Consider the following 25574-nt stretch of genomic DNA (forward strand, 5'->3'; position numbering starts at 1 on the left):
TGTGCCAACTAGTGTGTTTTTATGTCCAATCCAGGAGTGTGGGGGGCAGCTTTTGTATCATCTGGCTGTGGTGGCCGAGTGGGCCTTTTCTGGATAGTTCCTTCTTGTTTAACGAGCTCCTCTCTTATAGCCAAAGCAAGGAAAATAAGTCACACAGTAGACCCTGCCCCTTCTGTCCCCCACCCCACCCGCAAGTCTTCTTACCCAGAGGGAGAAAGTTATCCCATTCTGGTGGGTGGCTTTAGGAATTAGTTTGTTCTAAACAGGAATGATCTGGTTATCAACGGGCTCTCAGAACCCCTAACTCCCCAGATCACCCCTTCCCCAAAAGCCAGGGAACTTGAAGTTAGGCTCCTCAGTGGGGCTTTCTGAAGATTGACAGCCTGCCACCTCCTTCCCCAGGACAGGATGAGATGAGTCTAAGTTAGGAGACTAGCAGTAAGGGATAGCACAGAGCCACTCCCAGGCAGAGGCTGGCCTCAACTGTTTTCCAAAATATATTTGCAAACGGGAGAAGGTGGGTGTGGAGAAAGGGGACATCCCTTCCCCCAACCCCAGGGGCCCCATTCCATACAACACCCCCTCTCCCCCCGTGTCCTTATTTCATCTTTAAAAAAAAAAAAGGTAACAACAAAAAAGCACTCTGTACAAGAACTGGATTCTGGACACAGTTGCCCCTTCTTCCAGGGGAGCAAAGATGAGTCTCAGGGACATTGTCTCTGAAAGTCGCTCTTGTTCTTAGTTAGAAACTCCCTTTTCTCATCCGCTTGAGGCCTCTTCCCCTACTAGGCCTAGCTTCCAAAGTCCTTCCAGACCAGGGATCTGGAAGAGGGTTAGGCTGGGCTGCTGCCTCAGGTGTGGGGGCTGGCTGTGGCATCCGTTGGCCCCTAGGGTCTGGTGGGGCAGGGCTCCAAAAAAACCAGTCAAGGCTCCTCAGCCTCCCCTCTTCTTCCAGCCAGGCCAGGCCAGGCCAGGCCCCTCTCAGCCACCTGGGGTTGAAGGGTCCTGAGGACAAGTTCTTAGCATGGGCAGGCTCCTCTGGACACGGTCAGAGGGTCCTCTTCTGCCTCATCCTGATGTGGGCCCAAAGTCAGGCCTTCCCCACTCCCTGAAGGTACAGCAGGGCATCAGCCAACTTGGCCTTTTGGCTCACACTGGCATGTCCAGGCCCAGGTACTCAGGGTTCTCTGCTGTAGGGGTCTCTTCAAAGGTGCTGGGTGGAGAGCCCCGCTCAGATGGGTCCTGGTCCCAGTAATAGAGGTTGTCAAAGGCTGGGCTGAAGGCAGGGGGAGGATGGGGCAGAGGGGCAGCCCCTCCTCGGGGTGCCAAGTACTCAGGGTTCTCCACTGCACTCCCAAAGGCAAAAACGTCTTTGACAACCCCATTCTTTCTAGGGGAGAGTGTCTTGGGCCTTTCCAGAGTGGCCCCAGCAGGGCAGGAAGGAGGCAGAGGGACCTCTAGGGGCGAGGGGGGCTGTGGCCGAACCTCTGGCTGATTCACGTATTCTGAAAGGGCAAGAGAAGGGGCATTGTTAGGGAAAGGAACCAAGGTGTCCCTGCCACTACCTCTGCCCCCACAGTGGATGCTGGGCTGAGGTATGGAAGGCCAAACTCCCCCACCTCCCAATCTCAGCTTGGGCCTGGGCTCCATACCGGGCTGGGGGCTGCAGGTGAGGGGGGCAACGTAGCCATCAGTTTCAGGTGAGAGAGATACTGTGGGGTCCTCGCTGTACCGTTGTAGAGGGCTGGGGTCATGCGGGGAGAGGCTCTGCAGCCCCTTGGCTGCCCCCATTGCCAGGTCACCGTCAAACACATCGGAGCCAGCCCCTTCTGAGGGTGCCAGTGGTGACCTGGGGGGCTCCTCCTCGGAGGGCTCCAGCCCCAGGGTCAGCTCACCACCGCCACTCTGAGGACAAGAGAGAGCCATGATGGCCGTCATTCATGGATCTGGGATAGGGATGCCATGGGAGGTGACAGGGTCCCGGGAGCCTTTGGGTTTAACAGTCACAGTGAAGATAATGAGGTCACAGGGGTGGCCACAGGGGTTGGAAGGCAGTAGGAATCCTCAGGGGAAATGGGGTCTCCATAAAAAGTGATGCGGTCAAGGGACATCGGAGAAAGGGACCCAAGTCCACAGAGGTGGGTGAGGAAACCAGACACCCACCACTGTGCGACCAAGGGTACTGACCCTGGTGGAGGAACTGCGGTGCCTGCGGTGGGCTGTGCCCCCAGTGCCTGGGGCAGGGTCTGGGCAGAAGAAACCCTGCTGGGGCACCAGGTACTCCTCAGCATCCACCAGGTCCCCCATGTCATCATCCTCCAGCAGCGAGCGGTAGAAGGTGCTGTCCAAGGGGCTGGATGGGCCCATGTCCTCATTCTGTGGGGCAAGGAGGCAGAGGGTGGCGGCATCTGCCCAGCCCAGCACATAGTCTCCCAAGGAGGGCTCAGGGAGGTACGGTGAGTCGGGCAAGGGCAGGGCTTGGAGGCCTGGAACCCAGGAGTCATCTCCTTTCCTACCCTTTGAGGGAGGGTGCTCTTCATCATAGGTAAGGATGGGGTGGAAAGGCCCATACCTGGATAACTACAAAGCGCTGGGGGTCCCTGGCCATGCGGGAGAATTCGGCCACCAACTCCCGGAACCGTGGACGACACTCAGAGTCAATCATCCAACCTGGGGCAGGAGGGAGCTCAGTATCTCAGTCCCAGATCCAGCCTGTGTGTTGTCCCTCCTCGCCCTCCCTGTTAAGCCTGGCCTGGACAGCCCGGCTACCAGGACCAGAGTCTGGGGTCCTGGGCCAGAGCCTTGGGCATCTCTACTTGTTTCCTCTTTATTTATTTTGCATGTAAGTTTCTCCTTAGGACTTTTACTTTGAAAGACTAGACCCTTTTGAAATCAGTCGCTGTGAAGTTGATTTCCTCTCATGATGACCCCCCCAGCCCCCCAACCCCCCCTCCTCCCCGTGTGTCAGAGTGGAACTGTGCTTCATAGGGTTTTCAGTGGCTGATTTTTCAGAAGTAAGTCACCAGACTTTTCTTCCAAGGTGCCTCTGGGTGGATTCAAACCTCCAACTTTTTGGTTAGCGTGTAAACCCTTTATATTGCCCAGGGACTCCAGACCCTTTTCAGGCTCCTTTAAATATACCAGTATCTGGGTCCACGTACATCCAGCTCTTGGCCCCCTCCCCCCATGGCCCTTGTGGGCCTTCCACCCCAAGACCTTCTAGTCCCTCCTCCACACAGCTGGCACAGCCCAGCCACGCACATTTGACCATGATCATGTAGACATCAATGGTGCAGATGGGAGGCTGGGGTAGCCGTTCACCCTTCTCCAGCAGGTCAGGGATCTCCCGCGCTGGGATCCCATCATAAGGTTTGGCCCCAAAAGTCATCAGCTCCCACACAGTCACACCTGGGGCAGAGATGAAAGTGAGGGGTGGGCAGGGCAGAGGAAGATTTAGTGGACTAAGCCCAAGGCTCTGCCCAGAAGCCTGGCACCACAGGGAGTGAGAGTGCAAGGCCAGGGGGCAGGATCCACCCAGTCTCCCCTCACATCCTGGGTTGTGCACAGACCCAGGCAGGGTGGGGCACAGGTAGAGAATTGTGCTTGGCTTTAAGCAGGGCAGCCTCTTCCTTCCCTATTCCAGCTCTCATCCTTCTACAAGAACCCCCCAGGGCCATGGCTCTTCTTCCACCCCTCCTGTTCTTCCCTTGCCACACACCGTAGCTCCACACGTCACTCTGGTGGGTGAACCGTCTGCGGAGAATGGACTCTAACGCCATCCACTTGATAGGCACCTGGGGGAATAGAGGAAGCCCCTGAACTGGGTGTGGTGCAAGATGGCCATTCTCAGGGTCCTCCCAGGGGGCAGACCTTGGTCCACCCTGCCTCATTCTGCTCCCTCCTCTAACCTTGCCCCCATCTGCATGGTACTCAGTCTCATCGATGTCCAGCAGCCGCGCCAGCCCGAAGTCTGTAATCTTCACATGGTTGGGGCTCTTAACCAGCACGTTCCGGGCAGCCAGGTCCCTGTGCACAAGCCGCACATCCTCCAGGTAGCTCATCCCCTAGGATCACAGGTATGGCTGTGGACCTTCTGGTAGTGCCACACCCTGGCCAAACTCTCCCACGGCAACTCCCCACCCTAGCCCTCCCTGTGTGGAGATAGGAACTTGCTCCCAAGGGCACCTGCAGAGCCCGGGCTCCTAAAGTACATACCTTGGCAATCTGCACACACCAGTTCAGCAGGTCCTGGGAGCCCAGGCGTCCACGGTGTTCACGGACATGGTCTAGGAGGCAGCCATAGGGCATGAGCTGTGTCACCAGCTGCACTGTGGATGTCAGACAGATGCCCAGGAGGCGAGACACATATGGGGAGCCCACACCAGCCATCACGTATGCCTCCTGGGGGCGAGAGTACACACTGAGATGGGATGGAAGACCACAAAGTCCATCCACCACACCCCTCCTAGGGGTGAGGCACAACCCAGGATCCTCAACCCATCCCACTCCATCCACCACAAACCAGAACCATGGTTCACAGACTGGGGAGGTTAAGAATCAAGGTTTGGTAATCACAAAGTGTCTCCCCAAACCCCAGAGGCCACATGAGCAGCCAGGGAGTTTCCCTGTACAGCTGGCTAGAGAGGGTGGAAGGGCTTACGTCCAAGATCTCTTTGTTGGCTTTAGGAGATGTGTTTTCCCTCAACACTTTGATGGCCACTGGGATTTTCACATTCTCCCCATCAGGGATCCAGATTCCCTGGGCAGAAGAAGGAGGATGTGAGGGAAGAGGGCTGGTCAGATGGAACCTGCAGTCCCGGAGGCATTGCTCAGAACACCCTTCCCTCCCAGAGACAACCTATTTAGTCCCCCGTTCCCCCTATTCCTGCTTCTGTATCTGCCCCCTCCTAAATAGCGCCATCCCCAGATTTGGGCAGTAGCCCCCTACCCCTAATTAACTACCTTGGCCCCATCCCTCCCCTTGTCCCATCCTTTGGAGCCACCCAGGCCAGGTCCTGGCCCCACTCCCGACCTTGTAGACTGTGCCAAAAGCTCCAGATCCAAGCACTTTCACCTTCCTCAGCTCCGTCTCTTTTAGAATCCGCATCTGAGCCTGGTTGGGCAGCGCTCCGCTGGGCGTCAGCGGCTCCACCAGCTGGGGTGAGGGGGTGGTGGTCAGTGCCAGGCTGGGCCGCAGTCCCAGAGTCCGGCTGGGAGGCCCTTGGGCCACCTCACCTCCGTTTCCTGCAGCAGCCTCCGCATCGTGTACTTCCGGATCTTCTGCCGCCACCGCTTGATTACGATGCCCAGGACCAGCCCCACGACCATGAACAGCAGGATTCCCACCACAGTGGTGATGATGGTCACGTGGCTGGGGGCGAGCGGTTAGGTCAGGGATTGGGAGCCTAGTCTGGGGCAGGAGGGATGAAGGGATCCCCTGGAGGGACATGAAGGTCACCAGCTTTCAGAAAAGGAAGTGAGAAAGGTAGCCTACAGGTTCTGACCCTTTCTCCCTACTCTAAAACCTACCTTGGTTCCCCATTGCCTCCAGAATAAAGTACAAACGCCTTGCCTGGCATTCAAAGCTCTCTCTATCCACACCTCCAAAGTCTCTATGCTCTTGGCCTGACTCTAGCCAAGTGTTCTCAAACCTCATGACATGAAAATCACCAGGGAGTTTGTTAATATGATTCTGGAGCCCCACCCCCAGAGACTCTGAATGTGGTAACGGGTTGGGCCCAGGAATGTGCTGTGCACCCAGTGATTCTAACGTTGTGGCCAAATTTTTCACCCACAGGCCATGATTTTCCACACCTCCCAGCCTTTGCACATGCTATTCCTTCTGTCTGGAACACCATTTCTCATCTTTCAAGGCCCTGCTCATCCTGGGATACATGGACGTCCCCGGTGTTGACCCTGCATCCTTGTCATCCTTGTTTCCCCCCTTGCTTAGCACACGGCCTGGCACATAGCAAACCTCTGATGAGTGCTTGTTTCATGAACAGATAATTACCTAGAACACACTCCAATCTATTTTTCTCTCCAAAGCCCTTTTCACGGCTCCCCACTGCCCTGTCAATCAAATCCAGCTCTGTGGCCTGGATGGCATGACCCAAGCCCTCCAGATCTGGCCTGAACCTGACTTAACTGTCACTCCCTTCTCTATGCTTACTCAACGGTCCAGTGGGCAAGCACACTAGATTTTCATGACCCCTCCTTAATACCTTTCTTTCCTCCACCTGGCTAGTTTTCCACTGGAACATAAATAAAATACTCTGCCCCTTTCAAGGCCTGGCTCAAATGGCACCTCCTCCCTGAAGCCCCCCGCCATCCCGTAAACAATTCATCGCTCCCTGCTCAGTGTTGCAGTGGCATTCTTCTCTCAATCCACCGCGAGTTCTAGGTTGTTGAACTTTGCCTGTGTCCCTCGAGAGAAATCAATCTTACTCCAGAGTGGGGAGGTACTGGGCATCTTAGCCGACTCTTCCTGTTCCCCACCCGCTCCCAACATTCTGAGCAGGCCTTTGGTCCACTTGGTGAAGTGGATTGAAAAGAGGATCAATGGTGGAAGACTGGGCTGGGAAGGGACAGGTGTCAGATCAGCAGATGCCCTCCCTGCGGCAGTGACCACCCAGGGCCAGTGGGGGAGGTGAGGGGTGACATGAGGCTTGTCCTGGGGATCAGGCCCACCTGGCTCTCTGCTCAGCGGGGCAGCCCTTCTCATCCAGGTCCGCACAGCTGCAGGAGAGAGAGTCCTGTCAACAACTCTGGGAACCACCCTCCTGGACTCACTCCAACCTCACAACCACCATGGAGGTGGGTGGGGCTGGGTTATTATTCCCATTTGACAAAGGCAGAAACTGGGCTCAGGGTCACCAGTGCCCACAAGGGAACGCCTTCTCCAGCCTGGGAACACGCATCCCCTGCTCCCTAGCAACCCTCCACCCTACCCCCGTGGAGGGGAGTGAGAGAGGAGACACCCAGAAGAGAAGCATCAACTCCGAAAGCTCAGCTATTCCCTCTGCAAAAGGGTCCCAAGGGAAACTGACTCAATTTCTCCAGGACAGGCTGGCAATACCCACCAAATTACATAATGCTTATAACCCAGCAGTTTCACCTCTCAGTATATACCCTAAAAATGCCAGCACCTGCACACTAGGGGGCATGTACAAGGATGCTCACTTGGGCATGGAACGCTACTGCACTAGACTGTATTTATATATAAAAAAATGGAAACAAGCTCACTCAACTAGGGACACGGTTAAGGGACACGGTTAAAATAAATTGAGTAGTTTCAAAAAAGGAGGTAAATCTGTGAGCTCACAAGGAAGGACCTCCAAGCTGAGTGGGGAAAAAAGCAAAGTGCAGAAAATATATAGAGTATGATCCTGTTTACATAAAAAAAAATACACACACACACACGAACTGATTATATTTCAGAGTGAACTATATGAAATTGCTGTTTTTTGACCATTTTGACCTACCAACAGCAATTTTATAGAACTCAACCTAATACAGATGTAATATATGTAAATGCATAGAAAAAAAACGAATCTGGTGGTTTTTGCCAGGAAAGGGGAGGGACTAGGTTGGGCGGGAGAGTAGAGCAAAAGAACACATTTATCACGTTTATATTTTTATATGGCTGGGAAGGTTTATAACAGGGGTATATTGTGAAATTCATGTGTAATTAAAAATAACTAAATGAGAAAAATAAAAAGAATAAGGTAGAACACCATGTTAGGGCATGGAAAAACACTGGGAGACTCTGTTAAAGGGAAAAAAGCAATTTGCAAACAATATGTATGGTCTATGATCCCATTTGGATAAAATGATATGTAATGACAATATATGTTAAAATGTACATAGATAAGAACAACTGACAGAAAAATATTCCAAAATATTAACAGTGGGAATAGAACTGCTAGCAACATTAATTTATATTTATAGCCCTGGTGGCGCAGTGGTTAAGCATTCAGCTGCTAACCAAAAGGTCAGCAGTTCGAATCCGCGGGCCTCTCCCTGGAAACTCTATGGGGCAGTTCTACTCTGTCCTATAGGGTCACTGTGTGTCCGAATTCACTCAACAGCAATGGGTAGTGGTAATGGGTATGTTATATGATTTTGTAATTGGTCATTTACATTTTTTTAACAGCATGTTAATACTTTTGTGATCAGGAAAAAAAAATGAAAAATTAAGAGTTGCAGGATAAACAAAAGTAGAGCTGTCCCCCTTTTAGAATAAGAACTGCGCAGAGGCGCCTGACCCAAAAGCCCCCCACCCCTACAGAAAACGCCTTCAGACTCACGAGTGGGTGCAGTTAATGGGGCATGGCTGGCATGTGCCCTCCTCATCTGGGAACTTCCAGATGGGCATGAAGGAGAGGTCAGGTTTCACACCGCTGGGACAACGAGCCACACAGAAGGGAGCGTCCTTATAGTGAGCACAGGCCACACACTGATCAGCCTCCTGGGTGGGGAGGAAGGGTTTGTGGGGAGCTGACACTGACACCCCCAGGGTAGCAGGATCCCCTTAGTGCTTCTCCTGGCCACTCAGCAGCACGTTTCACCCTGCTCCTGGGACAGACCCAGACCCACTGTGTATCCACCACTCCTACTAACCACCTAGTCTCCATGGCCCCTCCTGAGCTGCTCTCCTTCCTATAAAACCTGGATCACAGGCAGAGGGGCTTCAGAGGAAGAACTGGAGGCTCAGAGGAGGGAGTGCAGTACGTTAGGTGTGACAGTGAGTAATAACAATACCTAATCTTCAGTCTTTCCAGGGCTCAAAGGCTGGGCCAGCTCCTATTTTTTTCAGTTCTTACCATGCCGAAATGATAATATGAATTGTAATATTCATTTTACAGATGAGAAAACAGGTTGGAAGCAGGGCCTAGATTTGAATCTAGGAGGTATGGTGCCTGAGCCCACAGGCCTAATCACCCACCACCTTAGCACAGCCAGGGCCAAGAACCAAGCCTCCTTGGAACCCTTTCAGAGTCTAAAGGACTCCAGGGTGCATCAACACCCCAGCCTCCCTCTCCTCCACCCTCCTGCTTTCCAGGTCTGAGCTGGGCACTCTCTCCAGGATGTTATCAGACTGAGCACACCCCACAGCTTCTCGTCAACCTGCCACATGCCTGGCAATCCCATTACCCCTGTGCTTGCCCACCTTTCTTCCCTTCAGCTGGCCCTGGGCCCACCAGTGCCTCACCAATCCGAAGCAGGTCTCGGAACCATTCTGGGGCTGGCACTCAGGGTGGCATGGCAGACAGTGTCTGTCCTTCACATACTCCCGGGGGAGCCTGGGAGAGGGGATGGGTGTGAGGGATCTGGGAGGAACCCCAGGGCACCCCTCCAGCCGCCCACTCCTCTGCCCCACATACCCCTGCAGTACTCGGCATTCCTCCACACACTCCTGGCCCCGCAGGTACTGGCTGCAGTTAACGCACTGGGTGGGCCCAGGACCCCAGCAGTGCCCGTGGGCACACAGCCGGTAGCAGGCCAGGTCCTTGCCCTCTGTGGTAAGGAGGAAGGGGCCAGAGGGTCACTTAAGGGAGATCCCAGGGCCCAGTGAACCAGGGAGGGGACTGTGGGCGTGTCTCTGGGCTGGAGGGGTGGGGAAAGGTGCTAGGCAATGCTGGGATAAGAAGAGTTCTGAGATTCCAGAAACAGAGAGGGAAGGGAAGAGGGGGATGCCAAGGCAGTGTGGCAGGGCCCAGCTGGAAGCCATGCCAAGAGGCCAAGCTAGCCAGAGCTGAATCAAGAATGGTACAGCACGGGTGGGCAGTCTGTACAAGTCCCAGAAAGCTGCTGCGAGGGGCCCTTGTGGCTCCCGGCTCCCTGTCTTACCGCACTCATCATCTGGCCGGTTGGCACTGTGCAGCAGGGCCTGGTGAGGATTCCGGAAGAGCTGGTCCCAGGGCACCGTGTGTATGAAGCAGAGACGGGCATTGCGGTGGATGAGGGCCAGCCCGCTGCTCAGTTCCCGTAGTGAGCGAAGTCCCAGCCAGCCGATACCCAGGCCTTGAAGGGCCAGCGAGTAGGCGCCGCTGTGGGAGGAGGGGTGCTCAGCTGCAGGGTGGCCACCTTACCACTTCCCCTTCCCGGCTGTCAAGGGCTGTTCTCACCTTCCTCCTGCGCTGAGAACACTCCACAAACTCCCACGGAAAGGTGCCCCGGGGGACCAGACCTTTCCCACCCGTGCCCACAGCTTCCCATAAGCCGTCCCCCCCGCCCTGCCATAGACCCTCTCTCCCCTCATGCCCTCATGCTCACTCGTGCAGGACTCGTCCCCGGATGACTCGCAGGTTCTGGAAGACACTGAGGTCAGGCAGGTTGTCTGGCCACGCTGAGATGTACAGGTAACCTACAGGCACAGGGTGAGGCTGGGTACATAGGGGGACAGGGCAAGGACCCCCAGGCCCACCCCAGGGCAGCCTAGTGAGGGACAGAACACAGAGGCAGAGCCCACCTGTGATCTCCTCCAGAGTCTCAAACACTCTGAGCTGCTCCGGCTGTAGGGGGGCAGTGCTGGAGGCTGGGTCCCTAGGAGAAGTAGGAGTCAGCAGGGCCAGGAAGGGGTGGGGATGACCCCCAGAGCTGGCCCTCCACCTCCCTGCCATTAATGCCTTCCCTTAAACTTTTGCCCATCAAGCCCGGCTGCTCCCATCCTGAACTTCAAAGCCTAGGCCCTAGTTTGGCAGGGTCTATCAAAACAATATTTATATCCTTTGATCCAGAAACCCCTCTTCTAGGAATGTGGCCTAGAGAGACGCTGGCCCCTGTTCCAAGAAGCACGTCCAAGACAAAATTGTAAGAGTGAAAGCCGAAAATGACCTAAACACCTACCAGTAAATAAAGGAGCTGTTAAATAAAACCCTGATCTATCCAGGCTATAGAATAAAAATGAACATTTAGAAATACTTGGTATATGCCAAACACTGTTCTAAGAACTTTACAAATATCAACTCATTCAAACTTTATAACCCCTTATGAAGTCGGGACTATTATTGCCCCCATTTTACAGATGAGGAAACTGAGGCTCTATGAGGACAGTGAGGCATCTTTCAAACCCTGGCAGACTGGCTCCCAAGCCTGGGATCTTAGCTGCTACCATTTGTTGCCACCTGCTCCATAGCTATTGAAAAGAATGAGGCAGCTGAACACGGACCGTCATGACGAACTCACCAAAGCAAGGTGCCAACAATCCTCACAACAGGGTCCAATTCGCAGAAATCACCTCCCCCAACAAAACCGTAAAAATGACCCATGTGCCTGTGTATGCATAAATGCTCTAGAAGGACACACAAACCACTGACAATAGTTCCCTCTGGGAAGGGGAAGGGAGGTGAAAGAGGTGTTGAAGGGGAATTTTCTTTTTTTAATCTATGTTTTAATTGAAGTATAATTTACATACAATAAAATGCAGATGTGTATAGCTTGATGAGTTTTGACAAATGCATTCACCCATGTATCCGCCACCCCAACCAATATCTAGAACACTTCCACCGCCCCAGAAATTTCCCTTGTGTCCCTTTCCAGTCCCCCCACCCTGGGGCAACCACTGTTCTGATTTCTGTCACCCTAGAGTAGTTTTGCCTGTTCTAGTGCCTCATCTACATGAAATCAGACAGTTTGTACTATCTTGCCTCTGGCTTTTTTCACTCAACATATCTTTTATTATTATTATTATTGTGCTTTAAGTGAAAGTTTACAAATCAAGTCAGTCTCTCACACAAAAACTTATATACCCCTTGCTTGCTACATTCTCCCAATTACTCTCCCGTTAATGAGACAGCCTGCTCTCTCCCTCCGCTCTCTTTTCGTGTCCTTTTCGCCAGCTTCTGACCCCCTCCACCCTCTCATCTCCCCTCCAGGCAGGAGATGCCAACATAGTCTCAAGTGTCCACCTGATCCAAGAAGCTCACTTCTCACCAGCATCCCTCTCCAACCCATTGTCCAGTCCAATCCATGTCTGAAGAGTTGGCTTCGGGAATGGTTCCTGTCCTGGGCCAACAGAAGGTCTGGGGGCCATGACCACTGGGGTCCTTCTAGTCTCAGTCAGAGCATTAAGTCTGGTCTTATGAGAATTTGGGGTCTGCATCCCCCTGCTCTTCTGCTCCCTCAGGGGTTCTCTGCACTCAACATATTTTTGAGGTTCATTCATGTTGGTGTGTGTATGAATAGTTCATTTATTTTTATTGCTGAGTAGAATTTCATTGTCTGAATATACCACCATTTGTTTATTTATTCACCTATTGATGGACATCTTGTTTCCAGTTTTGAGCTGCTATGAATAAAGCTGCTGAGAATTCATGGGGAATTTTACTTTACCTGGATGGTTTAACCCCTTTACAAGTGGATGACATGTCATTTACCAAAAAAAGCTCCCTCAAGTTCCTGTTCCCCTTGGTTCCCACCTGACTCCTTTGCATTGGTGGCCTCCTACCATTCCCCAGCTCTATGTCTGCCTCAGGCCACCGTACCCACCCTTAACCCCCATGTGTTCTTACCCCTCAAAGCTCTCGGGCAGAAATGCCAGGCTCCCAAAGATCTTCTTGCAGCCGGCAAACTCCTGGATATTGGCACTGGTGACCGCCCTCACCTCCCGCAAGTGTTCCCTGCCCAGGCCATAGCACACTGTGTGGAAGGGGGGGGGCATGGTGAAGGGACCATCTCAGGCCTCACACAGGTACTGATCACATGGGGCGTCAGAAACGCAAATTCCTGAGTCCTTTCTGAAGTCCGCTCCTGGGGCCCCAGACTCCCTCCCCACACAAGCAGGAGATATGGGGGAACTTGTATGACTGACCTGGGGAAGGTCAGAGGCAGAGGCAGTGAGAGAAAAGGACTGTGTCCCAGGAGGGTGCAAGGAAGGGTAGGACAGAGTGGCAAGTAGATACCTCGGGCACAGGGCTTGCTGCATTTCTCACACTTCTGGGTCCCATCCTCAGCTGTCACCTCTTGGTTGTTCAGGGGACAGACCAGGGTGCAGGAGCCCACATCCGTAGACAGGTAGTTGTCTGAGGAAATGAGGAGAGGTTTGCGACCTAGTCCTCCATGCCCCGCCATGGGCAGTGTCACCATGCCCAGGTACAATAAGACTAAGATCAAAATACTCAAATGCTCTTACTACGTGCCAGGCACTAGTCCAAGCCCTTGACATTCATTCACTCCTCACAACAAGCCTATGTGATAAGCACTGCTGGAATCCCATTTTGCAGAAAGGGAAACCAAAACCCAGAGTTAAGTAACTGATTTAAGGTCATAGTAGTAGTAAATGGTTGAGCCAGGATTCAAACCCAGACAATTAGGTTCTCTCAACTACCATGGGGAGGTTACAGTCAGAACCTGAGGGCCCACCTCTGTCTCCCAGGAGAAGAGGAAGCAGGTTCCCCAGGTCCAAACCCAGTCCCAGGGGACCCCGGAACTCACAGGGACAGGTGACCACACAGCTGGCACCAAAGGTGTAACGGCCCTCAGGGTTGATTTCGGACTCAAAGGTGTCCGTGTTGTAGACGACCAGGGGTGGGCAGTGCAGTTCGCAGATGCCGCTGTGGTTGAAGTGGAGGCAGGCCTGGGAGGGCAGGCAGCTGGTGGTCACTGGGCTGTTGCTCCCTGGTGTGCCAGGGACTACGGGGCAGTACCAGGTGAGGTGCCCCTCCCCATGTACCTCTTGGGGAGATGGGGCCCAGTGGGCACAGGACAGAGAGGCACATACCAGGCAGTCAGAGTGCTTGGGGCCTGTGCAGCCGGCAGCACACTGCTCGTGGCAGCAGTCAGTGGGCAGCGGGCCCTTGCAGCGGGCACAGCCACTGGCACAGACAGTGCGGGTCACTGTTGGGCAAAGGGTAGGATGAGGGCTGGGTGGCAGCCTAGGCACCAGACCCTCAGCAGCATCACCTTTGAAGATTCCCTGACCCAGGGAAGACACCCCAGGCATGGTATCCCACACCACCCCAGCCCCCCAGATTCTGTGCCTCGATAAGACTCACAGCTCTGACAGTCCTCAGAACTTTCTCCCCAGCAGTGGGGGACTTTACACGCTGAAGAACAGGGTTTGCCTGGGGAGAGAAACCAGAGAGACAGTGAGAGAGAGGGAAGGGTTACCATGGAGAGAGACACAAACAGCAACAGAGACCAAATGCAAGAGGCAGAACACAAAAGTGAGGCAGCGACCCAGACAGAAAAAGATAGACTCCAAAAACAGACACAGTCGAGAAGCTGAGGGCAGAGGACTGTGGAGATGAAGAGACAGAGAGAGAGAGATATGGCAGGAGGGATGGAGAGCAGGCAATCGGTGGGGTCAGTGGCTGGTGGTTGGTAAGCCAGGAATTTGGGATCGGGTGGGTTGTCAGAGAGGAGGCTGCAGGTCGGGGTGGGCCTTACAGGGCCGTGAGTGGTTGGCATCTACCAGCTCCAGGGACAGCCAGTTGTTCTTGTGGAAGATGTCTTTCCATAAAATCGTCTCCTGGTAGCAAAGCTGGGGGTTTCGCTGGATCATGACACCTCCCTTCAGGATCTCTATGGGATGGGCAATAATCAGAGGACCCTTTCACCATCTGTCTTCTTTTTGTCCTCCCCCAGGGCCCTCTTACCTCTCAAGAGAGGAGCAGGCCTCTTATACAACCCCCCAGTTCCCAAGGGAGCAGAGAAGGGCTCCCCCGAGTACATGCAGAGGTTTTCCCTGACATTAACTTCAGCATTTTCTAGCCCTACCAATAGCACACCCCACACACATTCACAATTTTACAGATGAACAAACTGAGGCCCAGGGAGGAGTGAGTGTCCATGTCAGGGTCCAGATGTCCATGTCACTCTCTTCTTTCCTCTCACCTCTCCCCTGTGCACACTGCTTAGCCATTAAAGAGATTCTAGGGTCTGAAACCCAGCTTCACTATTATCTGCAAGACCTTGAGCAAGTCACTTATCCTTTGCAAGTCTCAGTTTTTTCATCTGTAAAATGAGAATAATACTGATCTTTCCTTGCGGGATTAAAGCAAGACTGAAATGGGATCATGCATGCAAAGTGGATGGTACCCAGAGCTTTGGGACACTGTCAGCTCCAGGGCTACCATGGATAGTTACACAGATTGTTCACTACACACATGTGCTCAGCCAAGTGGGGGCAAAAACAGAGCTCATATTCTAATTATCAAGCTGAGACTTCCTGGGAGGAAGGGGAGCCTTTTTCTAACTTGTATAAGAGCACCTTCCCCAGCTGCGCCTGCATCCACTCAGAGGGAGTGCCATTTATAGTTCATACAAAGGAACCCCATAGCTAGCAATGGCGCTGGTCAGCTCTCAACACCCAGACCCAGGAGAGAGTTTCAATGATGATCACGACCACCTGTGAGGCTTCGCAGCTGCAGCTCCTGCAACCCTCCAGGGACAGCGCCTGTGGCAGGAGTGGCATGGTCCAATGGGTCTCTGTTGTCCAGCACGGCCAGAGCAAATTTGTCCTGGAAGAGCTGGGTGCCTCGCACAATTCGCAGCCTGTGCAGAGGGACCTGCCTCACTTGGTTGTGGGCGACGAGCACGTAGCCCTGCACCTCCTGGATATCCTGGGAGAGGACAGGGTGGGGCAGGGGGTGAGGCAGGTTTGGGCCTCAGAACTCAACCACCCCCCAAGGCCTCCTCATTGCTTGAGCAAGGCCCCCAGCCACCCTGAGCAGTCCTGCTCCCTCATGCATAAAATGGAGATCAAGCACCTCTACCCTGCCTCACCACATTTTTGTATGATCAAGGAAGATAATGGTGGAAGAAACACTTTGTAAACTTTAGCAAGTGCCCTGCCCCCTTTGCATCAGAGTTTCTTCATCCGTAAAAGGAAAGGCCTAGACGAGATGATGGTTGGGGTTTAACAAACCAAGCAACATGCACATGGCCCCACTCCAGGGCCCCATGAACATAACCCAGCAGGTTGGTTTCCACTCTGCCCTGCTCATAACCGTTCACATACATTCCCATTTGATCTTCACAATGGCCCCTCCAGGCCAAGGCAAAGGCAAAGTGAAACCCAGTGAAGCTAAGGGCCTGGACCACATTCACACAGCTTCTCAGTTGCAGAACTGGACCTGGAACACATACATCTCCCACCGGCTCTTTCCACAAATCCAAGTGGGAGAGAGATGATGGCTGGAGGAGTTGAACAGTAGGGGAAGTGATCATGTTGGCAACAGAGCAAAAATTTAGCAAAGGAACACATGCATTCCACCAAAAGAGGTCCATGGCCAGCCACATTATAGAGAGAGAGTCAAATGATCTCGCAGCAGAATGGATGGAAGTTAGACATCAGAAAGGACTCCCCAGTTGAGGAACCATAAGAGAGGAGATATGGGGAAGAGGCACCCTATTCTACCCGCCACCTGTAAGCAGAGGGCTCAGCCCAGCTGGAGGAAGGGGACTAGCTGGGTTGTCCATAGGCCTCACCTGCAGGAAGGAGAGGCTGGCATTGGCAGGCAGGTAGGTGAGCTCCAGGTTACCCTGCACCACCTGACAGCCCTGGTAGAGGTGGCGAAGCATGTCCAGGTGGGTCTCGGGGCTGGCCGGGAGCCGCAGCTTCATGTCTGTGCCAGTGCACACTGGCAGGAGGGAGGAGACAGGTCAGAGGGCCGTGTCACCCACACTCACTCCCGACCCCTAGTCGTGCAATCTCAGACAGGGAGAAAGCACAGCTGAAGGATCCCTGCTCCCACGTCCCTTGCACCTGCAGGGTTACCAGCGGAAGAAGGTTTGGGCGTTTAGGAAGGGAAGTTAGGGGATCAGCTCTTTCTGTCTGGTCCCATCCCAAGAGCATCCGAGGGGTCCCGGTTGTGCCAGCCCTATGGAGCCTGCCCACCCAATTCAGGGCGTTGGCTGGCAAAGAAAGCCTCCCTTTGTCCCAAAGGCCACAACTCAGGGCCAAGGGGTAAAAATCCCCCAAGAGAGGAGATGAATCATGAATCCTTTGGATACCCCCTGTCCCCCTCCCAAGCAAACAAACTCAGGGCATTCTCCCCACCTCATTCCAACACCACCCACGTGCCAACCTCCTGCCAAGGGATACCCAGGCTCCCCATTGCCACCCAGAAAGTGGGAAAGGAGGGCCAGCTGGAATCATAGCTGGGGGCACGGGGGCACCCAAAGGCCTGGTCACTGCAGGGACCTCTGGAATTCCCCCAGGCAGAGAAAAGGAGTATTAGGCCCCAGGCTCAGATCCCAGGCCAGGGTGATGCCTGTTGTGAAGTCTTCTACTCTGGCACCCACACCTTGCCACCTCTTCAGGGCAAGACTCCAGAACCAGCTGGCACAACTGATGCCACGAAACTCCTGCCACAAGGGCACTACGTCAGCCCTGTATACCTGCCCCAGTGCCAACCATCAGCCAAGGGGCATCAAGGTAAACTGTCATACCTGGTCCACCTGGCCCCAGCCTGGTGTCCCTGGGACCAGAAGTAGCCACTGAGATCATAGATACTAGAGGGGGTAAACTAAGCTCCTGATGAGGTGGGCGCTCTGGGCAGCAGTTGGCACCATGCCTGCCAGCAGGGGGGAAATTAAACTGTCCCGTCGAACCCGTTTTTCTGCTCTGTCGAGAAGATGAATCACCTGATGCGCCTTGCCCAGGAGAGGGAGGGGAAAGGGCACCCTTGTTACACAGGCCCACAGGTGTCTGAGCTACCCGGAATTCCTGTCAGTCCCCTCTGACAGGCTACACTACATGCATAGTGGGGAGGGCATAGTGGCTGGCTTCGAAGTCTGACGCCAGGGCCCCTGCTTTCCCATCAACTTGGAGCCTAAGGTCAAATCCTACGGGGTAATAACAGATGCTCCCTGGTTCTGAGAGCTAGGCTTGTGCCCAAGAGCTGGTAACCTCCCTTTAACACCCAGAGTGGTCTCTATTCCCAGCCCACTGGACAGAAAGGGAAGGAAGCAAAGAGGGAGGAAGGGGAAAACCCAGAAATAGAACTCAAGGGCCCATCTCCCAGACTGAGAAGAGAGAGACGGCCAGGCCTCCCCCTCCATGCCTCACCCCCTGACACGGCCTCCTTCCTCAGCCCCTCCCCCTAAACTCCCAAGAGAAACAGGAGCCCAGGGTGGCAGGCCAGGCCCAAAATAACACCCTGCTGCCAAGACCTCCCCCAGCCTCAGCAGTTTCAGCTGCTTCACAAGCACAGCTGTTTCCAGGCCTAGACCCCAGGCCCCGGCCAAAGCCTCAGGGACACAGACCTACAGGGACCTCTGGGGCAAGGATGTATCCACCCCCTGCGGCCCTCTGCTGCCTCCAAGGGACATCAGCTGTGGCAGCCAGGCAATAGGAAAACAACAATGGGAATTGGGAGCAGCACATTAAATGAGAGCCTACCATGTACCCCTCATAACATCCTCCAGAAGCTGGGGCTGCAAAGAAGGAAACTAAGGCTGGCAGAGGTTAGATTTTCCCAAGGTCACAAGCTTGTGCACTAGAGGCAGGATTTGAACTTGAGTCTGCCTGACTTTAAATCCCACATTCTTTCCACTAGGCCTAACTGCACACACACAAATACACTCCACGCCCCATCCAACATAAATACACGCCAACTCTCCTGGTGCCACCGATAAACATTACAGGGCTCTAGGCAGGGCTGCTGGGCTGGGCTGGTCAGGAGGATCAGAAACCTAGTAGCCCTGCCCTAGTAGTGAGTTTGTTTACCTGATTTGTGGCCGATTTGCATATGATTTAAGACTCTTAAAGTGTCCGCAGACAGGTGATAAAATTGGTACTCTGAGTCCTATTTCCAGGGAGCTGCGGGCTAGCTGGCTAATACCACCACCAACTTCACATGAAGCCAAGAAGGCTTTACTGACACCTCCCTACCCTTCCCTCCCAACATGGTCCCCCAGCTCCCTTCCCACTCCCCCATCTCCACACCTATTGCGCCTCACCAGTTCTCAACACAGCCCCCATATTCACCTGCCCATTCATTTTCTTTGGGGGTAAAAGGTCCTAATCCACACAGGGAAGCTCTTTATATCCAGGATACCTGCCCCTCAGGAGCTCCAGCCTCCAATTCTCCAGGACAAAGACAGTAAGGCAGGACTAGTGCAGAGCCAAGGCAGGACACACAGTGATAAAAGGGATAAAGTGTTAGATGAATGAATGAATGAATCCCAGTCAAGAATCTCCAGGTCAAACCAGTTTGAGGTTATGGTATTCCAGTCAAGAGTCTCCAAGTCAACCAGGTTGAGGTTATGGTATCCATCGTTCTGCTGAGGGGCTGGTCAAGGTCCCTCATGTCCCTCCAGCTACACTTTGGTGGTCAGGGTTTATCCCAACCCTGGATGGATTCTCTCCTCCCTTCCAGCCTCCAGCCCCAGCTGCTTCTCTTGCTCACCAACATGGAAGACAATACTTCCTTTGGTTTCCAGGAACACTACCAGGACACCTATCTGTGACCTGGGACCAGAGCCCGCTCTAAGTCTCACCAGGGACTGAGTTGTCACACATGGTGTACATCAGACCTGAGCTCAGGATCTTTAGACCAAACCCTAGCTCTGCTGCTCACTGTGTGTCATGGATGGAATTATGTCCCCCCAAAAATGTGTGTATCAACTTGGTTAGGTCACGATCCCAAGTACTATATGGTTGTCCTCCATTTTATGATTTCGATTTTATGTTGAGAGGATTAGGGTGGCATTGTAACACCACTGTCACTCAGGTCACCTCCCTGATCCAAGGTAAAGGGAGTTTCCCTGAGGTGTGGCCTGCACCACCTTTTATCTCTCAAGAGATAAAAGGAAAGGGAAGCAAGCAGAGTTGGGAACTTCATACCACCAAAAAAGCAGCACCAGGAGCAGAGTGCGTCCTTTGGACACGGGGTCCCTGCGCCTGAGAAGCTTCTTGACCAGGGGAAGATTGAGGACTAGGACCTTCCTCCAGAGCTGACAGAGAGAAAGCCTTCCCCTGGAGATGATGCCCTGAATTTGGACTCGTAATCTTCTGGACTGTGAGAAAATAAATTTCTCTTTGTTAAAGCCATCCACTTGTGGTATCTCTGTTATAGCAGCACTAGTTAACCAAGATAACCTGTGACCTTGGGCAAGTCCCTGGACCTCTGGATCCTTCATCCCAGCCCCTCCAGGCAGAAGCTACACCAGATTCATCTCTATGCCTGGCATTCGGTGAATATGTACTGGCCTGAACTTGGCTTAAGAAGAGGATCATAAAAACAATAACAACTCTGACTCTCCTCAGAGGAGCTAAATGAGAGTTAAATGAAATAATGAACCAAAAAGCAGTCTGTTAACAGGACAAGGCTTTGTAACAGAACTGGGGCAATATAAACACAAATTAAAATAAGTCTCCGACTCCCCTCAGCTCTCTTCCCAGGGGTGGGGAGGACAGGTGGCCTAGCCAGAGATGGAGGTATCATCCCAGAGGGGCTTCTCAACGGCTGAGAGAGGAGAAGGGGATCTCTTTCCAGGTCATTCCAGACCCCAGGGGCAGGCACAGCTATACTGGGCCCTACATCAGCCCTCCAACCCCATTTCTGCACTGGTCCCTCATGCTTCCACTCCATGTCTCCCTCTGCCCATAGCCATGCGTGTCCCAGTGGCCTCTGCTCCCATCCTGCCCTCAGTTCCCTGCCATGCTGGGAGGGCCCGAGAGGAAGGCAGGCATGAGCTAGACAGGGAGGGAGAGGACTCTCAGGCCAGGAGGGTCCCCACTGGGTTGGAGAAGACAGCTCTACTTTCTATAACCTAGTTAAATGAATGGAAAAGTCATTCACCTAAAAATCTGAGTAGTGTTTCTATCCCTTCTGGGCACATGTTTGCCCCTAAACTGGGGCTTTGCTCAACCCATTCCTGTTGAATGGAATTAAGACTTTAACTAACTCTTGAGGTCTCCTTAGAGGAGTCAAAATGCCTTGGACATTACTGGCTAGCTGGGGAGTCTTGGATAAGTCGCTTCACTTCTCTAAACTTCAGTTTTCTCACCAGTGCACCTACTTCACGGGATTGTTGCAAAGATTAAATGAAACTGTGCGTAAGAACTCGGAACGTAGGAAGTTGAGGCAAGAGACATTAATACAGCAGAAATATGGGAAATCTCAAACCAAGAGAACATGACTTTGGAATGTAGAATTTGTTCTCTTTTTACACGTGAGCCTATCTTTTCCATTTTTTTCCCCTTGAATATTAAAATAAGGTTATTTTTCCTAAATCCTCAAGTATAGTAAAAGGAGAAAGCTATTGGGAGAATCATACTGGGAGTAAATATGAGCTCTGCATGATAAAAAGAACGTGTTTGCTGCAATTTACAAAACGTTGACCTCTAAGAAAGGGTCTCAGTAAAATCCTGACCCTCTGGGTCTTCCCCCACATCCCCCTCCCCCCACATTCCTGCCCCTGCCCTGAGCCCTGAGATATAACAGGAGTGTTGGAGGCAGCTGGGTGGTGTGCTGTTTTAACCACTCCCTGCACAACACACCCAGCATCTCTCTCTGTACCCAGCAATGCAGGATGAGGGCTGAGGAAGCCCTGGTGAACAGCGGTCCCACCACCCTTCACAACCCAGCTCTGAAGCAGCCCAGTCCCTCCTGCGTGACAGCCCAGCCTAGCCTCACCCTTCTCATCAGAGCACCAGGGGCAAGGACGCCCGCCTAGGAAACAGGGAGGGGAAGGATTGGCTCCCTAGGAAAGGGGAGCCTCCTTCCTCAGAGAGAAGGCGTGGGGCCACCTCCGCTGTTTACGGCCGATCTGGCCCGGCACCTTGAGTTCCTTCAGAGGGCAGAGTTCAGCCAAGTGCCCAAGTCAGCAGGGAGATTGCTGTTTGGCAACACAAAGCCCAGACACACACCAGACCACACAACTCAACAACACCCTGCCAGACACGCAGCCTCAGACACGCACGCTGACACTCTCAGCACAGCAGTACGCTGACCCTCTGGCAACGCTCAGGCACTATGACACCACCACCCCTTGGCTCCGTGGCCTATGGGGACCACCCACTACTTTCGGAACACTCATTTGGTTTTCCCCACAACTCCGGCAAGCAGGGTGCAGTGTTCCCCTTGTTCAAGGCAGATTAATACGGTGATTTCACATGTGTAGTTAGAGATGGGACTGCCTGGGGTCCAACCTGAGCCCGCCATCACTGGTTGTTACTTAAACCTCATTAATGCCAGGTCTTCACCTGGAAAATAGTAATACTAGTGGGACTTCCCTTATAGGGTCCTGAGGATTAAAGGAAGGAATGAATGCATGGAAAATGCCATACCTAGTGCTTAGCACCCAGTATGCGTCCAGTATACCTTGACTTTCAGCATTATTGCCTACAGAGGGAGATAGATGCCCCTCTCAGGACACACACTGCCCCCATCTCCCTTTCCCACACAGCATGAAGGAAAAGGCAGCTCCACAGCCCAGCCTTCTGCATTCCCCAACCTGGCCCCATTTCTTACCACCGGGTCCAGACTGTTCTGGAAACCCTTCCTTGAAACTCTCCTCCTTTATGCCCCAGAACCCGAAGCCCGCCACCACCACTCCACCATCCCCTGTGTTCTTCGAGAGTCATAAAACACCCAGTCCCCAAGCTGGCCCTAAAGAAACTTGTTCAAAACAACCCTCTCGCCCTCCCCACAAGCCCAGACCCCAGTATGAGGCAACTCCGCAGCCAGACCCGCCGCCCTCTCCTCCCGGCTCTGGCTGAACAGGTTGCTGTCCCCACCTCCCCCCTCCACACACCGACCCTGCCTGGAGCTGGAGTAACCAAATCCTAGTTACTGAAGGGGGCGGAGAGGGACAGGGCGGAGGGGACCCCCCAAAGGAATCCAGTCCAGTCCAGTCTGGGGGCGGAGGCTGCCAACTGGAAAAGCTTTGAGAAAGCTTGAGAGGGCTCAAGAGGGGGGAAACACACATGCTCTTCACCGCGCAATCTGCCCTTTCATGGAAACTTTCTAAATAATTTCCGAGAACTTTTGACAAGTTCTCGGAGCCAGTCTCTTGAATGGAACTTCTAGAGCTGCTTCGGTAACTGCCCCCTGGCCCATCTTCTTTTGCCCCCTCCCTGCCCGAGTGCCCAGCTGCTCGGAGCGGCCGACTGTCCCCAAGCTCGGGTCCGGAGAGCTCGCGGGCCCTTCTGCCCCGCCCGCCGGTCCCCGCTTTCTGCGGCTACCCAGGCTGCAGGGTCTCCGTCGCTGTTCCATGCCCTCCCCACCCCAGACCTACCTTGGGTGCCCGCAGCTCCGGGGGGCAGGAGGGCGAAGAGGAGCCCCCAGCGGCACCAGGCCGCCAGTTTCATGGTGTTCACTGTGGCTCCGGCCCCATGGCTCCGGCTGGACCAGGCTGCGAGGGTGCCGGGCGCGGCGAGGCGAAGGGTGGGCGCTGGGCGCCGGGCTGGCACCCTGGGAGGGGCGGGCGGCGGCCTTGGGGTGCTTCTCGTCCCTCCTGCTACGATCGAGGGGAGTTTCAGCTCCACAACTTCATTCTGTACTTCCTCAAGGCAGCCGTTCTCCTCCTCCTCCTCCTCGTCCTCCTGTGATTGGGAGCAAGCGCGCTCGCAGCTCGCCCCCCCACCCCCTCCGACTGCATTCCAGCAAGTCTCGGGGAGTGGCCCGGCTTCACTTTCTCCCTCTCTCCGCGCAGGCCTGTGAGCGTCTCTCCCAGGGCTGGGACGCCTGGGTTCCCTGTAGCAGTTCTCAAACGCTTCCTTGGAGAACCCCTAAAAGCAGTGACTCTCCCCGCTCGGCGAGTCTGGGGCAACTTCTTTAGGGGCCGCCTGCCATCCTTAACACTTTTAAGTCGCCCGTTTTATCTTAAACATTCCTGACGAGTTTGCGCCCTACACATCACAGGGCTGTTTGTTTTAATATCAAATAATGGTTTTCCCACTACATCCTCAAGTAAAATTGACAGTCAAGGAGGGGAGTGTGTTGTATTTAACTTGTGGCTTCCGGGACTCCCTGGGATACCTTTTCAAATCTTTTGGGTATCTTCCCCAGCCTGAAAAGCATGGTCCTAAGGGGGTCCACCAATGGGGGTGGGGGAGAGACGTTCAAATTGGTGGGACCACCTCCCCATCCTTGGAAGAACATCCCTTTTGTTTCTTTATGGGGGCATCCAGCACCTAATTCATTCAAGGTTTCTTCTCTGCCCCTTGCAGTTTACTATTTCATTCATTTCCGTCTCCCCACCCTGCATTCCACCAGGAGCCCCTGACCCTGTTCCTCAGGCCCTGTGGTGTGGGGGTGGGGTGGGGATGAGGATAGAAGGAAGGCATGTTTTTGCTGGAAATTCCAACAGAAGAATGCACAGGACACACTTATACTAACAAATTATTCGTTGTTTACCTGAATTAAAAATTTAACTGGGTATCCTTATTTTTATTTGCTAAATCTGACAAATCTAATTGGAATGCCCCAGCCAAGAGCAAAGCCTGTGCTGGTCAAGAGAGGGTCAGAGGCACCTACCGGGGGTAGAGAATGAAAGACAGTAGCATTTCTTAAACTGCTCCCATGTGCCAGGCACTGTTATAAGCAGACACTTCTACAGGAGGAGGTGGAGGTAGGGGGTGGTGACAGCATCAGGGGCTCTGGAATCAGAAATGACCTGAGTTCAAATCTCTCCACTCTGCCACATATCAGCTATGTGATCTTGGGCAAGAGACTGAGTCTATCTGGGTCTCAGTCTTCTCATCTGTGAAATAGGGTCTGTAATAGCATCTGGCATGTTGTGCTAGTGGTTAAATGAAATAATGTTCCTGAAGCACTTAGCACCATACTTGGCACACAGTAATTGCTCAATAAATAGTCCCAACTGTGGTTATACTGGAGCCCTGGTGGCACAGTAAGAACTCAGGCTGCTAACTAAGAGGTCGGAAGTTCAAAACCACCAGCCACTCCTTGGAAACCCTATGGGGCAGTTCTAATTTGTCCTATAGGGAAGCTATGAGTCAGAATCAACTGGACAGCAACGGGTTTTGGTAGTTATACTGGGGCAGATACAGGTTTTGTGGGGGCCTGAAGCTTATAAGTTTTGGGACACCCTCTTTAAGAAAGGGAATACCATACCAGTTGCCACAGAGTTGTTTCTAACTCATAGCGACCCTATAGGACAGAGTAGAACTGCCCCCATAGGCTTTCCAAGGCTGTAAATCTTTACGGAAGCAGACTGCCACATCTTTCTCGTGGGTTCAAACCGTTGACCTTTCGGTTAGTAGCCAAGTGCTTTAACCACTGTGCCACTAGGGCTCCAAGAAAAGGAATACAGGAAACCTCCAAGAAAAAAAACAGGATCCATTAGATGGTTGTGAAACCAATTGAGACTATCATATCAAGATTAGTTTTTTTTTTTAACTAAAACAGAATAGAAAATATAAGAGCATCACACGTAGTAAGGGTAGGTGCCCTTTTGTGTGTGTCCCAGATGGTGATATAAAATGGATTTATTCCTTGGATGATAGTAACAGATGTTCAAGAAACCTTGCTGTGCACGGGGATACAGCAGCCCTTCAAGATGGTCATCCAAATTCTTATTTTCTCTGGAGTTAGGGTTAAGGAAACTAAGGCTCTAAGGAGTTAACTATTTGTTCAGGAGTGTCTTAGGGCTAA

The 25574-nt window shown here is 53.2% G+C and overlaps 1 protein-coding gene across 2 annotated transcripts; it reads right to left on the minus strand.

The window, feature by feature from the left end:
- On the minus strand, positions 1–23588 carry ERBB2 (erb-b2 receptor tyrosine kinase 2). 2 transcript variants are annotated; one of them, XM_064271127.1, is made up of 27 exons: positions 23194–23588; positions 16435–16586; positions 15353–15566; positions 14392–14526; positions 13998–14066; positions 13724–13839; positions 13438–13579; positions 12906–13025; positions 12516–12642; positions 10475–10548; positions 10279–10369; positions 9853–10052; positions 9387–9519; positions 9173–9305; positions 8310–8470; positions 6691–6738; positions 5236–5371; positions 5033–5155; positions 4661–4759; positions 4216–4401; positions 3909–4064; positions 3719–3794; positions 3262–3408; positions 2573–2670; positions 2188–2376; positions 1653–1905; positions 1–1505 (listed from the first exon to the last, which is right to left on the minus strand). In XM_064271127.1, exons 1-27 carry the CDS (start codon positions 23264–23266, stop codon positions 1150–1152), a joined length of 3807 nt encoding a protein of 1268 aa, XP_064127197.1. In that variant the 5' UTR covers positions 23267–23588; the 3' UTR covers positions 1–1149. The 2 variants fall into 2 exon arrangements, with proteins under 2 accessions (XP_064127197.1, XP_003414745.1); XM_003414697.4 differs by having other exon boundaries at positions 9215–9305; positions 23194–23586.
- Between the last annotated feature and the right edge of the window lie 1986 nt (positions 23589–25574).

Source organism: Loxodonta africana, chromosome 18 (genome assembly GCF_030014295.1).
Source record: "Loxodonta africana isolate mLoxAfr1 chromosome 18, mLoxAfr1.hap2, whole genome shotgun sequence".
Classification (NCBI taxonomy): Eukaryota; Metazoa; Chordata; class Mammalia; order Proboscidea; family Elephantidae; genus Loxodonta; species Loxodonta africana.

Excerpts from the sequence above, each read along its gene's own strand:
- ERBB2 (XM_064271127.1), bottom strand. The coding sequence starts at position 23,266 with ATGAAACTGGCGGCCTGGTGCCGCTGGGGGCTCCTCTTCGCCCTCCTG. Across the intron at positions 3,409-3,718 it reads GAGTGACGTGTGGAGCTACG|GTGTGACTGTGTGGGAGCTG; the intron begins GTGTGTGGCAAG and ends TCTCTGCCCCAG. Across the intron at positions 1,506-1,652 it reads CACCTGCAGCCCCCAGCCCG|AATACGTGAATCAGCCAGAG; the intron begins GTATGGAGCCCA and ends TTGCCCTTTCAG.